The 16,556-nt window shown below is 41.9% G+C and overlaps 1 protein-coding gene across 1 annotated transcript in view; it reads left to right on the top strand.

The window, feature by feature from the left end:
- ITGA8 (integrin subunit alpha 8) overlaps nt 1-16,556 on the top strand; it is a 172,097-nt gene that overhangs the window by 142,712 nt on the left and 12,829 nt on the right. The window contains exons 26-27 of the mRNA XM_037060759.1: nt 3,867-3,995; nt 8,331-8,444. Coding sequence (XP_036916654.1) covers nt 3,867-3,995; nt 8,331-8,444 — 243 coding nt within the window. The remainder of the gene's footprint in view (nt 1-3,866; nt 3,996-8,330; nt 8,445-16,556) is intronic.

Below are 16,556 nucleotides of genomic sequence, written 5' to 3'. Positions count from 1 at the left end.
ACAGACATACACAGTGTACGGTAGCAAATAGGGGATGCAATCTGTATTTTTACAATTCTACCCAAGCTCACATTTTAATCTTACAATGTGAAGGCTTTTCTCTCAGACCCTCCCTCACTGCATAGCCCTGAGCCACGCATGCCCTGCACGCCTCACCCGGCCAGGCACTATTGTTTTCGGGAGTGTTCCAGGGACCGTGGGGCTGAGCCTTCCCTCACTTCTAAATCTCAAATATTTAATCCAACATCCAAGCCTCCAATTCAATCTCCCATTTTTATAATTTTCTCACTTCCTTTAGATGAAAACTCTTTCCAAGTCAGTTAACCCACCCACTCCCAAAACGGTCTGGAATCCGTGATGAGTCTGTTGAAGCACTCTTACAAACTCCCTTCCTTTACCTTCCTGCTCTTCCACTTTCCAAAAATCTCCATTGTGTGTAGGCCCATATTTCGGCTCCTCTACCCCTTAGCCTGAGGGCACCATTGCAGATTGATGGGAGGAAGTGCCCACTGGGCCGTCAGCTTCGGAGAAGTCCTCCTGCCATGCTGACCCTCTCCCTTCCCATTCTCTCTGTTGGCTTCTCCAAACCTTCACTGCCCTCCTCCTGTCCAGCCTCTCCAGAATTACTATCATCAGGTGACCTTAGAGCAAGAGAATCTTCGAATGGTCCATTTCCCCACCCCTCCCCCACCCCACTGCAGACACCTAAACATTATCCCTCATCCTCGACTTTTTACAACACTGTCAGGGGAAGAAGAATTTTTCCTTCACTTCTAAATTTAACTCTGCTGCCTAAAGTATCCTGCTTGTTTCCTCAACGTCTTCCTCTCTACTAGCTCTGTCCTTGGACCCCATAAGCTTACTTAAATGTCCTCTATCTTCAAAACAAACAGTGAGCAAGTCACTTGGTTTGCATCCGCTGCCAAGAGTGGAGTTTGCCGCTCCCTTCCATTTTTAGCCAAGTTATACTTACTATTCCTAATTTCTTATTTCTCTTCTATTACAACTATAAATGTTTTTGTTTTCATACTTAAAATATACTAAATGCCCATCAGAAGAATGTCAGACAGCATGTAACAGTACAAAGGAGAAAAATTTAAATTTCTGTTAATGTTACCACCCACTTATTATTGCATTTCCCACTTATTTATGCATTAATTTATTTCTCCATTTCACTGCATATTGCCAAAATGAAGGGCACTCCTTAAAAAATCCATAATACAATTATCATACCTGAAAAGAAATTAGCAAAACTTCCTTAATATCATCAAATCTCTACCACTGGTAATACTAAGATAACTATTCTTTCAGATTATTTTTCAGTTTCTAGATATACAAGGTAAGTATACATTCATATTTTATTAAAACATACCATCTTATTATATATGCTATTTTGTAACCTGCCTTTTTCCCTTACTAATATCTTATATCTTTCTAAATTATATGTAGTTGTACATCATTTTTAAAAAAACTGTAGTCTTCTGTATAAATGTCATGATTTATTTAACTAATAACCTATATATGCCCATAGTATTTTGCTTTGCTATCTTTTGTCTCCATTATAAGTAACTGTTAAGAACATCCATGTTTTATTTGTTTTGTTTTGATGTTTTCTTGTAGCTCAGTTTGGGGTTTATTTTTTTTCTTTTTTGAGACTCCACAAATAAATGAGACCACAAGGTATTTCTCTTTTTCTGCCTTAGTGTAATGTTCTCAAGGTCTATCCATGTTGTTGCAAATGGTAAGATTTCCTTCTTTTCTTGGCTGAAGGATATCCCTTGAGTGTATGTGAGTGTACTTCTTTATCCAGCCATCCAACGGTGGGCCCTTAGGGCATTTGCATGTCTTGGCTGTTGTGAATAATGAGTGCTGCAGGGAACGTGGGGGCGGAGATAGCTTTCTGAGTTAGCTGTTTCCTTTTCTTCTGATACACAGGGGCTACAAAGTGTAATTGCAGGAGGATGTGTCAGTAATTTCCCAAGTGACAAATTCAATGAATACATTTAGTCCTAACTTTTTTTATCCCTTAGCTGGGTTTGACATTTTTTTTAAAGGAAAGGGATTATTTATTTTTTTTAGTACATTTTTAAAAGATTTTATTTGTTTATCTTTAGAGAGGAAGGGAAGGAGAGAAGGAGAGAAATATCAATGTATGGTTGCCTCTCATAAGTCCCCTGCTGAGAACTGGCCTGCAACCCAGGCATGTGCCCTGACTGGGAATCGAACCGCGATCGTGTGATTCGCAGGCCCATGCTCAAACCACTGAGCTACACCAGCCAGGGCTGGGTTTGACATTTTTATAGTCACACCCTTCTTTTTGAGACTTTCTTTTTGCTACCTTCCATAGATTCACACTTTCCTGGATTGTCTCCTCCATCTCATGTTCCCCATCTTTACTTTTCCTCTCTGGGTCTTTTTCTTCTCCGTTCTCTGATATTTCCTGCAATGTTACTTGTGACACTATGCTTCTCATTTTTCATTCTCTCATTGAACAACTCAGACCAGTCAGCAGGCCATGACCATACATCTTGATAGGTGCTGATCCTCTGCAACCTCAGATAGGGGCTGAGGGTACCAGTCTGGTGCAGGTCAGGAGTGGAGGGCAGTTCTGCGCACCCAGGGCAGGATGCAAGGGGCACTTGGTGAGAAACAAGGCTTCAGGGCAGGCGGGGCCGGCAACTGGAAGGTTGTACGTGACATACTAAGATTTCTGAACTGTCTTTCTAGTTGCCTAGTAAATTTTTTCCAGGTTCTTAGGACACGTTGAGCACTATCGTTTCATCTTTTGTGGTGCATCCTTACTTCAGGGATGTGAGACTATCTCTTCTCATTCCATAGACGAGTGTACTGTTTTGCTCCTGTGATTCCAAAGAAAGCTATATTTTAAAAAAGAAATATTCGGAGCCCTGGCTGGTGTAGCTCAGTGGATTGAGTGAGGGCCTGTGAACCACACAATCACGGTTCGATTCCCAGTCAGGGCACATGCCTGGGTTGCAGGCCAGTTCCCAGCAGGGGACTCACGAGAGGCAACCATACATTGATATTTCTCTCCTTCTCTCCTTCCCTTCCCCTCTAAAAATAAATAAATAAAATATAAAAAACATATTCATCTTGGGGGGAGGGGAGCAGAAAATTGGGGTTCTGTATTCAATTAGTCAACAATAAGGAATATTAATGGGATATTATGTATGATTTATTGGAACTCTCAAAACATGTATTCAGCTGTTGGATGACCCAGCCTGGAGCCTGAGATAAAACCACTAATTCTAAAACACTTGCAAAACCAACCTGGGGCTCAAAACAGACTCTGTTACGACATAATGTTTATGTGGCATGATTGGGGAAAGTGGTCATCATTAGAACGTAGTTCTCTCCCGAGGAAGCACGTCTCCCACTTACAGGAGTGTGGAGCCCTCGTAGTTGGTACCTCGCTTTTCTGTTGCCTCAAGACGCATCTCTCCGCATAGAAACCTGCTCAGTTTAACCACCCAGTTTAACCTACTCAGTTTAACCACTCAGATACATGAGAAGAGGAAAGTAAGGAGAGAATAATGACTTGTGCCTGAGAAGTCACTCCATGTTTTCTGTCCTTATGGGGAAGTTATTTCTGCTTAACATATTTTCTTCACAAGACAAGCTTTCCAGGTACATTTTCAGGCTCACGAGTTCCTGTAACTGGGGAATGGAAAGGTTGTTCCTTCTGCAGGGGGTTCATTTTGCTGTTGGAAATGCTGCTGGTAAATCAGAACATGTCTGAACTCTGATGCGCATCATTTCTAGCCATGAAAAAAAATTGCCTAGAGTTCAAGGCTAGGTAACGAGTGTAAATGTGGTTGTCTGTGATGTCTCTTCCTTACTGTTTACAGCCTGCTGCCCCTAGAGAGGAAGCCCCTGAGCTGAGTGCCTTTTTACGAAACTCGACCATCCCTCATCTTGTCAGGAAGAGAGACGTGCCTGTGCCGGAGCTCCCCAGACAGAGCCCAGCAAAAGTCCTGGTGAGTTGTCTCAGCGTGCCCAGAACCCAAGGGAAAGGCCAGATGGGACAGAACTCCCCACTATAGATGGGTTTAACCTCAAGTTATTTTTTTATTACACCTATTGGAGTGACAGTGGTTAATAAAATTATATAGGTTTCAGGTGTACAATTTGACAACACATCATCTGTATATTGTACTGTGTGCTCACCACCCCAAGTCAAGTCTCCTTCGGTCACTATTTGTCCCCGCTTTACCCTCTTCTACTTCCGCCCTTCTTCTAACTTCAAGTATTGCTTTTCATTCTCCTCCAGTGCTCAGATAGGCCTAACGTTTTTTGGCAGTACGTGTTGTGAGAAATGAAAGTGGCTCTTGTAAAAGAGTGTTTGCAATGTAACTTTTTCACCTTTCTAAACCTGCCATGGAGGGCCCAGTGGAGAAGTAACGGTGAAAACATAGAACGTGACTATTCACATATTTCAAGAACATGAAGATTCAGTTGTTAGCCTGTCCCTGGACACTGCACGGGTGAGGTTTGAACTGAGCCTGGAGAAGCGCTGCTGCCTTTCAGAGGGTCCCTGGAGGGAGTGTTCCACTGTCCCTGAATCTCAGCACCCTGCGCTCCACTGGAAGAGCCAGGAATGGTGTGTCCAGGCTAAAAGCAAAATCCAAAAAACTACAGAGCCTTACTAGTGGGGTCTGCAGTAGGTCTAGCCTGAGCTTAGTCAGCACTTTGTAAAACTAGGGACAGCATTTCTGAATCAGGATTTTTATTCAGTTCTCCCACTTGTTCCACTGAGAATGTTAATGCTACTGAACTGTACGTTTAAAGGAGCTAGAATGGATTTTTAAAAAAATTTATGTATTGAATATGCTCTGACACTATAAAAAGTTCCAAACGTGGAAATGGACAAAAAAGTCTAGTGAGCAAGTCTAGCTTAATCAGTTAAACTTAAGTCAAGAGAGGAATGTTTATTGGCATAGAAGAACCTGAAATTACATAGCAGAAAAAAATTACTGTGACAGTTGGCAGATTATATGATTTGAGTTCCTGTAAATTTTTATGACATTATAATATTTTGAAAAATGTAAAAGGCATTAGATATGCTATTGAGTTTAGAATAAATTCATAAAATTCTGCATAGTATCATTTCTAAAAAACTTCCAGAAGGAGTAGAATGGAAAACAATGATTTAAGCCCGGGGATGTGCGTACAGCACACTGACTGAGGCTAATGATATTGCACGGTATAGCTGACAGTTGTTGAGCAAGAAAATCCTAAAAGTTCTCATCACAAGAAAAATTTGTGTCATTATGTGCAATTGTGTAATTATTAACAGGTGTTAACTACACTTATTGTGGTGATTATTTTGCAATATAAACAAATACCAAATCATTACGTCGTACAGCTGAAACATGTTATATTGGTTATACCCCATTACATTTAAAAAAAATTTTTTTAAAGAAAATGATTGACATCTGTAGGATTCTAGTACCAAGAGGACAGCCCTCTGGAGAGCCAATGTCCACACCTCTGGCAACAACAATTTGGAAAATCAAAACTATGTTTTTCAGTGTCCACTTCAGCACATGTCTCATGAGTGTATAATGGCAGTGGAGATCAATAAGTAATATTCTGTTGAAAATTATGTGCTCTTGTGTTATGGGATCAGATTTTTCCCTTGTATTCTTTCTCATTAAACACTTTCAATGCAAGATGATTTCTAACCTCTGAATACCTCAGAAACTTATTACTTGCAGATGAAGACAAGGCAAGCCTTGATTTCCACGTCTGATTCTGTTAAATCATGTTTTCTTGCCTTTCTCTCTTATTGGTTCAAAAATTGCAAATCATACGCCTCCCCATGTCCTCGAGTCAAAATAATTCTGGGTAGAAAGTGATTATGCAAAGTTTATTCTGAAATCAAAAGCTAAATAAGACCTCCTACAGTTTTTGTTTAGTTAAAAACAACTTACTGAATCACATTTCTGATTAGGAATTTGAAAGTGCAAAATGCCAAAATCCTGTTTGGGATCCTAATTTCCCATTTGCATAGGAAAAATCTGGACCTGTAACCCTGAGATAGAATTTCTCTTCCACTTGAGAATGTCCGTGCCTTTCTCATCTTGGGCCCCTGCTGCTTTTTGGAGCTATTACCCCCATCTCCCCCCTCTCTTCCATCTACTACTCAGTTTACAGAAACTTTGTCTTAATCCTGTTCGGCATTTGGTACTCTTGACCAGGTTCCTGAAACCATCACCTCCCCTCACTTCCCCCAAAACATTCTCTACCGTTTCTCCTCCTGCCTTTCGACTTGCCCCTTTGAATTCTTCCTGGACCTCTCTCCTGCCCATCCGTAAATGCTCCCAGGCCTCAGGATTCCATCCTCAGCCCCGTCACTTCTCTACCACTGGCTCTGCACTCTCATGGGAATTTCCTGCCTGGTTGTAACTTCAGTCACTAGTCACCCTTAGGTGACTCCTACCGTTGTACTGCTTTGAAGACTCGCAGGGCTCACTGTGATGCTCATCTGGATGTCTGGTAGACATGCCAGTCTGCACACGTCCACACCTCCAAAATGTGCTCCTTCTCTGGAATTCCCAGGCTCAGGGATGCCAGCACCCCTCCTCCCAGTGCCTCAAGCCCAGACAGCGCTCTCCTTCCTCCCTGTCCTTCATCGAAGTCTTTGATTAGTCGCCACGTATCTACTCTACTTCCACAACTTCTCTAGAATGCATCTTCCGCTTTCCATTCCCACTGCGTCAGTTCGGGGCCTCATCATTTCTCACTCGACTCCTGTAACAAGCACTTACCGTGGTCCTCGCCTCCCACTCCTCACATACCACCCATCCCTAAACTACAAACATGCTCACGGCCCTTGCTTAAAAAGCTTCACAGGTGCCCCAGTACCTTCTGAATAACATCCAAAGTCCTTAGTGCAAGTAGGAAGATTCTTTACCACCTGGACTTTCATCCTTTCCTATCTCATTGCCATCTCCCCCACCCCACCCTTTTCTCCTCTTTCCTGAACACACACGGACCTTGTAGGAGAGAATCATTTCCCTGTCACCCTGTGCTTCCAGTAACCCTTTCTTTTCTTTCAAGATTCACTCTAAGTGACACCTCCGAAAGCCTTCGCCAGAGCTGGCTAACTGGGATCACCACTTTCAGGGAGTTTATGAGAATTACCTCCTTCTGACTCCCCACTTGCTTTGCCTTCAGAAGGTGGCATTGGCTGTACACAGCATGTCAATAACGGAGCAGAGGCTCATGTGAGGGTCCTCACAGGTGGCATGGACTGCAGATTTTGAGGACCCCCACACCTGCCGGAGACACAAGGCCCCAGCACCTCAGTGCCCAGCTCTGGTAGAACCAGAGCGGCCCAGCCACTTGTGTTTGGAAACATCATGAAGACAGCTAACCTTGTTGAAGTTTATCAGATAACGCATTACTTATTGCTTGGTTTTGAAAGAATTCTGAGGGTCTTGAAAAAAGGTTTTCATAGTGATATGTTCCTCAGGCTACTCTGTATTTTATCGATTTCATTAATGTGACAGCGATGTTTACTGAGCATCTCCAAGCCAGTGCCCAGGGCTGAAACCTAAAAAGTAAAGTGTAGCCCACCTGATAAATTCAGTCAGTGAGCATAATTCAAGAAGGACCGTCCTATCCGTGGGAACATGGAAAATGGATGTGAGGCATCCATTTATTTCCATAACGGGACCTGATCAGAAAATACAATTTGATAGGTAGAGTGTCATCATAGTGAACACTTTGCAGGAACATGCATTTTATATATTAAAGGTTATCCATTATAAGTTGGACAACCCTAGAGAGTAGGTTAAAAACTAGTTTTTATAACCAGGAAACAATTTAGACAGAAATATGAATGTTGCAGAACAAATACTGGTCAGTGGGTTAATAACTTCGGGTCTTTGAGGTCATGTAGACCCAGGGACCTTCCTAGACAGCCATGCTAGGACTTGGCTTAGTCCAGGGTCAGGCTCTACGAATGTCTGTCAGAAACGTCCTCCTGAGTTCTGAGAAAGTGAACCAGCAGCACAATTCCATTCCTGATGCAAGAAGATAGTATTTCTCCTTAGAAAAGAACTTAAATTTTATGTCGGACTTACGTTCCATTTTATCTCTACATTGCTGCTGAAGGTGAGATGTCTTTGCTACAAGGTTGTGCTTTAGCTTAGTTGTTTTAATGAATTTGTTGTTCAGTTACATTAATAACATGGATTAGGTGATGATTTCTGAGAAAATAAAATATAAATAAATTGACTTCAATGTTGATTCTGTGCCACAATTTAAAAATGCTGATTTACCGAAATCACTGTTGTTTCTTGCAGAACTGTACAAATATCGAGTGCTTACAGATCTCCTGTGTGGTGGGACGACTAGACGGAGGAGAGAGTGCAGTTCTGAAAGTCAGGTCGCGGCTTTGGGCCCGGACGTTTCTCCAGGTAACAAACCCATGGATGCAGGTACACTGCACTTCCCAAGTGCTCAGTGTGAAGCTTATTTTTTAATGGTTTTTCAATTTTCTTAATATTTTCTGTTTTTACCATTTTTAGATTTAATTTTAAAATATTTCATTTCAAAATGTTTCTTAATTTTTTAAAGAAGTTTTATTTCTTTTAAACAGCGATGTTTACTGAAATTTTATTTCTTTTAAAAGAAAGATCAATTGTTCATCTTTCTTATCAGATAGACATTTTTTCAGCTTCACTGAAATATTATTGACATATAACATATATAAGTTCAAAAGGAATGATGTGATGACTTGTATATTGCAATGTGAGTACTATACTAAGGGCAGCTAACACCTCCTTCCCCTCAGATATTATACTTTTTGTATGAGTGTGGCAATAACTTTTAAGGTCTACTTTTTAACAACTTTCAAGAATATAATACAGTATTGTTAACTGTAATCACCATGCTGTAAACAAGATCCCTGGCATTTGCTCATCTTTTTAAAAAATATATTTTATTGATTATGCTATTATAGTTGTCCCATTCCCCCCTTCATTCCCCTCCACCCTGCACACCCTCCCACCCACATCCCCCCCTTTAGTTCATGTCCATGTGTCATAAGCTCTTTAGCTTCTACATTTCCCATACTGTTTTTACCCTCCCCTTGTCTATTTTCTACCTACTGTCTGTGCTACTTATTCTCTGTACCTTTTCCCCCTCTCTCCTCCTCCCACGCCCCTGTTGCTAACCCTCCATGTGATCTCCATTTCTGTGGTTCTGTTCCTATTCTAGCTGTTTGTTTTTGTTTTAGGTATGGTTGTTAATAATTGTGAGTGTGCTATCATTTTACTGTACACGTTTTTTATCTTCTTTTTCTTAGATAAGTCCCGTTAACATTTCTTATAAGGGCTTGGTGGTGATGAACTCCTTGAACTTGATCTTATCTGAGAAGCACTTTATCTGTCCTTCCATTCTAAATGAAAGCTTTGCTGGGTAGAGCAATCTTGGATGTAGGTCTTTGGATTTCATGACTTGGAATACTTCTTTCCAGCCCCTTCTTGCCTGTAAGGTCTCTTTTGAGAAATCAGCTGGCAGTCTGATGGGCACTCCTTTGTAGGTGACTGTCCCCTTATCTCTTGCTGCTTCTAGAATTCTCGCCTTCATTTTAGTCTTGGCTAATGTAATTATGATGTGCCTTGGTGTGTTCCCCCTTGGGTCCAACTTCTTTGGGACTCTCTGAGCTTCCTGGATTTCCTGGAAGTCTATTTCCTTTGCCAGACTGGGGAAATTCTCCTTTATTATTTGTTCAAATAAGTTTTACACTCCTGGCTGTTCCTCTTCCCCTTGTGGTACCCCTATAATTCGGATGTTGGAACGTTTAAAGATGTTCTGGAGGTTCCTAAGCCTCTCCTCATTTTTTTTAATTCTTGTTTTTTCACTCTTTTCTGTTTGGTTGTTTCTTTCTTCCTTCTGGTCCACTCCATTGATTTGAGTCCCAGTTTCCTTCCCATCACTATTCATTTTCTGTACATCTTCCTTTATATTTCACTTAGTGTAGCCTTCATTTTTTCATGTAATTTGCAACCAAAATCAACCAATTCTGTGAGCATCCTGACCACCAGTATTTTGAACTGTGCATCTGATAGGCTGGCTATCTCTTGGTCATTTAGATGTATTGGCTCTGGGCCTTTGATCTGTTCTTTCATTTGAGCCATTTTTTTGCGGGAGGGTCTGGTTGTGCCTGTTAGGTAGTAAGGGGCGGAGCCTTAGGTGTTCACCAGGATGGGGCAACTCAGTTGCTGGGTTGTGATGCTTATGTGGGTGCGGGTCAGAGAGGGAACAATGGTGCTTGCTCTGCTCTCTCTTGGATTTCAGTCCCTTCTGCTGCTTCCCACAAGCAAATTGGGCCCTTTGGGTGCTGGTTCCCAGGTGGGTGGGCTTGTGTGCATTCTAGGACCCTGTGGGTCTCTTTAATGAACTGTACTGTGAGCCTGAGAGTCTCTCCCGGCACCTCAACCCCCACAAGTGTTTTCAATCGGTGATTTTAGGCTCTATTTCCTGGCGCTGGGGCCCTGGTTTGCAATGGTCTGTCTTGTTGCCTGTTTTCGCCTGGTTTATCTGCATTTGAATGTATGACTGCAGTTAGCTAGCCACCTTGTGAGCCTCAATGGGTCTGTTTGTTGCCACTCCGCACCCAGGGTCCGGCAGTCGCAGCCTGTGCACCTGGGATCTGCCAACCTGGGGTCTGCCAACTGCTGTCTGCATGCCTGGGGCTACCATCCACTGCTTTTTCCTTCTGAGACCCCTGTCTGCCAGCTGCCGACTCCACCCCTCTTACAGGTCTGGATGAATGGTTGTTGGACTTCCATACAGTTTAATTTTCTGTCAGTCCTGGGTGCTTGTTTGTTTCTAAATATTTGTTGTCTTTCATTTTGGTTGTGTGAAGAGGCGCAGTGTGTCTGCCTATGCCTCCATCTGGGCCAGAAGTTGCATTTACTCATCTCATAGCTGGAAGTCTGCATCCTTCAACCTCCCCATTTTCCCCACCCTGAGCTCCTGCCAACCCCCATTCTACTCTCTGTTTTTATGCGTTTGGCTTCTTTTAAAGATCCTACATATAAGCAAAAATCACACAATGTTTGTCTTTCTCAATCTGACTTATTTCACTTAATGCCGTGCCTTCAAGGTCCATCCACGTAGTCACAAATCAGTGGATTTCCTTTTCTTATGGCCGAGTATATATAATCTTCCTCATTTTAGGAGAAGACAATGTAAATAACCTGACTCCCTAAGACATTCAGACAGTAACTTAGATTCAAACAAATCTATTTGGCTCAGTACCATATACCCAGTGCCTGGCACATAATAGTTCCTCAGTAAACATTAGTTAATGGAAATGATGGTGAGTATAAGAGCACAGTTCAAGCCATATGCACAGACAAGTAAAATAGAAACCAATTTAGAAGGGAAAGGGAAGACTGTCCCAGAAAGGTGCTCTTGTCAGGTGAGCCCACAGCATGGGGTGGATGGTAGCCAGCATCTCCGCCAAGTCCCAGGTCTGTGATGTGTAGACTCCACGCGCCCTGGCCGGTCTGCACTGTGGCACCCAGCAAGGCCATAGATAGCTCTGCTGGTCGTGTGTGTTTTAAAGCTTTTACATCTCTTTCACAGTAAGCAGATGACTGTTTCCACTTGGAAAGAGCTATTTATTTAAGTGATTCTATTATGTTGTGATCTTGTTGTTTAGGAAGGGTTTAGGGGGAAAAAAGCTTAATCAGACTACCAAATCTGTGCATTGTTGCTAATATATATGATTTTATTTACTTTTAGAGTGAGAAACATCAATGTTTCTCATTCCCCCCTCTAGTTCACGTCCACGTGTGAACTAAAGAATTAACTGAGAGTTAACTGAGATAATTCTTTCTCAGTGTCAGCACTATTAATATTTTAAGTGAGACAAGTCTTTGTTGTACAGGCTGTTCTGTGTATTATGGGATGTTCAGCAGCATCCTTGGCCCCCACCCACTAGATGCCAGCAGCAACTCCAACCCAGTTGTGACGACAAAAAAATGTATTCAGACATTGCCAGTGTCTCTGGGCTCAGAGTCACCCCTGGTTTAACAAGTGACCCAGGGAGAAGTGCAGTGCACAATTTGCACTATTTAAAGTTAAACCATTATTTATTCATTCAGCAAATATTTGTGGAAGTCCAACTGTGCTACACACGCTGCTTCAAGTACCCCTTGCAATCCCTCAGTTCACTCCTGGCGGCTCTGCTGTTGCTTGTCATCCGAGAGCTGGGAGAGGAATCTGAGTGATGCCCAAAGCCGCACAGTCTAAATGGAAAACCACACAGTCCTATCACTCTGGGCACCGCACCCTGCTGAAATGAAGGAGAACAACTTTTCGATGAAGCAGACTAAAATTATTGTGACACTATGGTCAAAGGACAATGATTTTACAGTAGATGACACGCATCAGTTCTAGGCACAACGTTCTATTCCTGTAAGAGGCCTCGAGAGGGAAAATAGCACCTTTGTTTTCTGTTAAAAAGACCCAGTAGGTCTACAAGAAATCAATAACCATTGCGGGACTTTCCAAACAGTAAATATTTAGCACGAGTCGAGTCAGACTAGAGCAGCCTTCAGGGATGCTCCGGAGTCCCCCCAGAGCAAAGTGCTTCTTCCAAAGATTTGGGAGAGAGTGGCACAGGTCTCTCCCTGTACACCCACAGCCGCAACCCAAATTTCTGTACTTCTACAGTTTCTTCTTAGTCCACTCTCGGAAGCTGACTGGCAAAGAGGAGTGCAGTATTCCAAGCCAACTCTCTTTGCCTCTCTCTCTCTCTCGCTCTCTCTCTCTCTCTCTCTCTCTCTCACACACACACACACACACACACACACACGCTCACACTCTATTGGATGTATTGAAGGCCTTTGATAGTTTCCTCATGCAACCCAGAGGGAGTAAACACTTTCTGCCTTCCTAATCCAGCATAGAAAGTTTACAATTCTTGGTTGACGTGATTTGCCTTATTATGTTTGTTTCTATCCATGTGGTAAACAAGCGAACTGGTCAGGAAAATATTTCATTTGGGTTAAACTTAATATTCCCCTCTTCTGTGATTGCTCCTTGAAACAGCAACTCCTTTGCAGCTTAAAGTTTTACCTGTAATTGCTCGGGCTTTGTCATCTCACAAGATAAATGTTTCTGGTCAGTGCTGGGCATGGCAGCATGGGCTACATGAAATGGATATGTGTTTTAAAATAATTCTTCAGAGGGAATTGAGTAGCGGGAAGGTGGGAGTGAGGGCGCTCATAATGTCACCCCCCCATCAAATATTTAATCAATTCAGAAGTCTCACTCTCCACTCCACTTGTTACCAACTCTGTAATTTTTTTGAGTGCCATGACTCGTTTGTGCAAAAGTACCTGATAGAGGCAGCAAATGGGCTGCAAACCACAGTTTCAATGGCACTGCGATGAGAGAGGAATAGAGCGTTTTCAGAGGATCACTAGCTAGCTGCCTAGCTGGTGGAAGGTCCATGATATTGTCCAGGAGTCTGAACTCCAGCTGCTTTTTTAATCCTCAATTGCCTACAATATGGCAGCGATTGCTATGACATGAGGAGATTGCTACGTAGGAGAGATTTTGTTTAACATAACATAACTACAGTTGCTTTGTAAAGAGTGCAGCTGGGAGCATTCAACTTGCAATGTGGAAGTGGAATCGATACTATGACTCTGCTCCTCATTGTTGTTCATGAACTAAATGCTCACCTGTGCTGTGCCTATGCCCTAACAGCCACAGCACTAGTGTGTCTTTCTTTGAGGCCAACCAAGCCAGCTATAGCCTAAGAGCTCACAGTTCTCATCCTTGCTGCTCCAGAGCATCTTTAAAAAATGAAAAACAAAAATTTCTTACTGGAGAGCATAGAAGACACCTTGGTTTTGGAGAATAATTTAAAATAAAGAACAGAACACTCTGTGAGTTGTATTGTTTATCAGATGGGTATTAATGTGAGGTGGGGAGGTCATGGGTAACCACACCATCTGACGTGTTCATTCACTGTCCGTCCGTGTGGTCAGTCAGCCAGAACTGACGAAGCCCTCCTGTGCATGCTGTGCTAGGTGCTGTGGAAAAATACAAATGTTACATTCTGTGGTGTATGCCTTTCATTTTTGTATGATCTCATTGGAGAGAAAAATAAAAAGTTAAACAATCATGTGAAAATTCCAAACAACATATGACAACTAGAGTTTCATCCCAGAGTGTGAAATCAGACTCTTGAGCCCAATCCCAGGTGTTTCGGAAGCTCAGCAAAGCCAGGTGGGGAGTGACCACTGGAAATGACGACAAAGAGTGGCGATGAATGGGAAATGTGAGGAGGAACCAAACTGTGGCCAAGAGCAGGGGTGGTAAAGGCTGTCAGTAAAAGGAAGTCCTCAGAGAAATGTGTTTCTCCATGTTATACATTCCAGAGTTCAAATCCCACCTCTTATGCACTAAGAAGCTTTCATATTCATAAATGCAGAATCACACAGTGCAAAAACTTTCCATCTAGAGTCCATACAGAGATGGACTTCTCCCATGTTTTTTTTCAAACATGTGACTTTGAGAGCAAGAAAATTATTTTCTGTCATTTTTTTAATTGAACTTGGAGGCTAAAGAAAACCTGTGCATTGGGGCTGTAAGAGCATGGACACACATTTGCATAGGTGGTTGTAACCCTCACACACAGCACAGCATTGCCAGGATGTGTTGTCTTTGCTCTGTGGCTACCCGACAGGATGATAAGGAAAGTAGATTTAAACCACCAAGTACACACGCAATTTTGTGAGCAAAAATTTCCACGTTAAAAAAATTACTTCTCATACAAACAAACAAAATCCAGCTTTCAGCTAAAATGGAAATGCCAGGAGAAAAAAGAATGTCAGAAGAATAACCAACCAAATAACAGCCACAAAGAATTTTTCCAAGTGAATGGAGTTGCTTGTCCTCCATTCACTGGAATGTCAGGGTAGAATGGAAGAAAAAGACTAAGATGGTGCCTTTGAGTATAGAACTTTGCATGTTCTGGCCTGTCCTTACCACACAGAGGAAATGGGGTTTATTGAAGAGAGGGAAAAAATCAGTCACAGAAGAAGAAAATAAACTTTTTAAAAATACACATAGTTTAAACAAAATTATTACACTCTAACCTGTCGAATTGGCCTCAAGAAACCCAACATTGGCTCATGCGTAGTGAGTTGCTGGTAAATGTTTCATAAAGTGTACTCTGCGAGGGGAAAAAAGCTCCAATGTGTAGCATTTGCTGATTCCTGTGGTATAAATGTTGCCCCCAGAGCTGATTTCAAGCTGCCAGCATTGCTGCACGTGGACTTGGGAAGAGATGCACTTGTAGCTCACGGTCGTGCACTGTTTCCCCTTACAGACACAATAGACATTAATAAGATCTAGAGAATAAGTAATAGTAAAATGCAATAAAATAAGTAGTAAGTACAGAGTTTTTATTAACTTTAAAAAATATAATTACTGAAGTTTACATATATATAACTTAAATTTTAATGATGGCTCTATTTAACAACGGGTACTCACCATTCCTGAAACTTTAACAGTCTCTCAAGAGCCATGTGAACCAGCCCAGGCTCCCACTGAATACATCTATCTAATCACGGCCTTGAGTTAAACGGAGAAGCACAGAAGCTTAAGTTCTCAGAATGTCTTTTGACTTGCTCTAAAACATTTTTCTTTGATTTTAATCAACAGTTAAAATGAGAACCAATTAAACAAAAAGAACTTTTGCTGAAAAGTTCTGTCAAAAACACTGTATGTCTCTAGGTCTGTGGTTCTTAATTAGGGGAATTTTGTGCTCTAAAGGGACATGGCCAATAATGAGACACGTTTTTGGTTGTCACAACGTGGGAATGAAGGGGCGCTGCTGGCATCTGGTGGGTAGAGGCCAGGGATGCTGCTAAACATTTTACATTGCACAGGATGCCCCTCAACCGAGCTAAAATCTTAATGGTACTGAGATCGAGACAGTGCTCTGGGTCTTCTGTATAAGGCGAAATGTGATAAATTTCTTTATAACTCAGTACCAGTGTTTTCTCTAAACTATTTCCCTCTATGACAAGAATTTGTAGCTCACTGTGTTTCCCCTTTATTCTTCACTAATAGCAACTATATAAATCCTTGTGCTTACTACTTTTTAGGACTCATTTTCTGTTTCTTATTTTAACTTTTTTGTACCAAGTCTTTTGTTAATAAGACAAATTCTCTTTAAGAATAAGAAGAGGATAAACGGTTGGATGGATAGATGGATGGATGTCTGGACAGGTGATGGCTGGCTGGCTGGATGGATGGGTAAAGAGTGATGGGTGGTTGTCTGGATGGATGAAAGATGAAGGATGATGGATGGGTGATGAATGGGTAGATAGATGTATAATGGATGGATGGATGGATGGGGGAAAGTAAAGAAAAGGAAGAAAAGAGGAAATTTTGCTTTGGAAATGGAAAGCACTGAAAACAATTGGGTAGCTGCCAGTATAACTCTTAAAGGCTTTATATGAAATATACTTAAATAAATATTTTTAATTTCA

This window comes from Sturnira hondurensis, unplaced genomic scaffold (assembly GCF_014824575.4).
Source record: "Sturnira hondurensis isolate 20B ecotype Veracruz unplaced genomic scaffold, ASM1482457v3 Scaffold0012488, whole genome shotgun sequence".
Taxonomy (NCBI): domain Eukaryota; kingdom Metazoa; phylum Chordata; class Mammalia; order Chiroptera; family Phyllostomidae; genus Sturnira; species Sturnira hondurensis.
The sequence above is the reverse complement of the archived record's forward strand: the minus strand, read 5'-3'. Positions and strand labels throughout refer to the sequence as shown.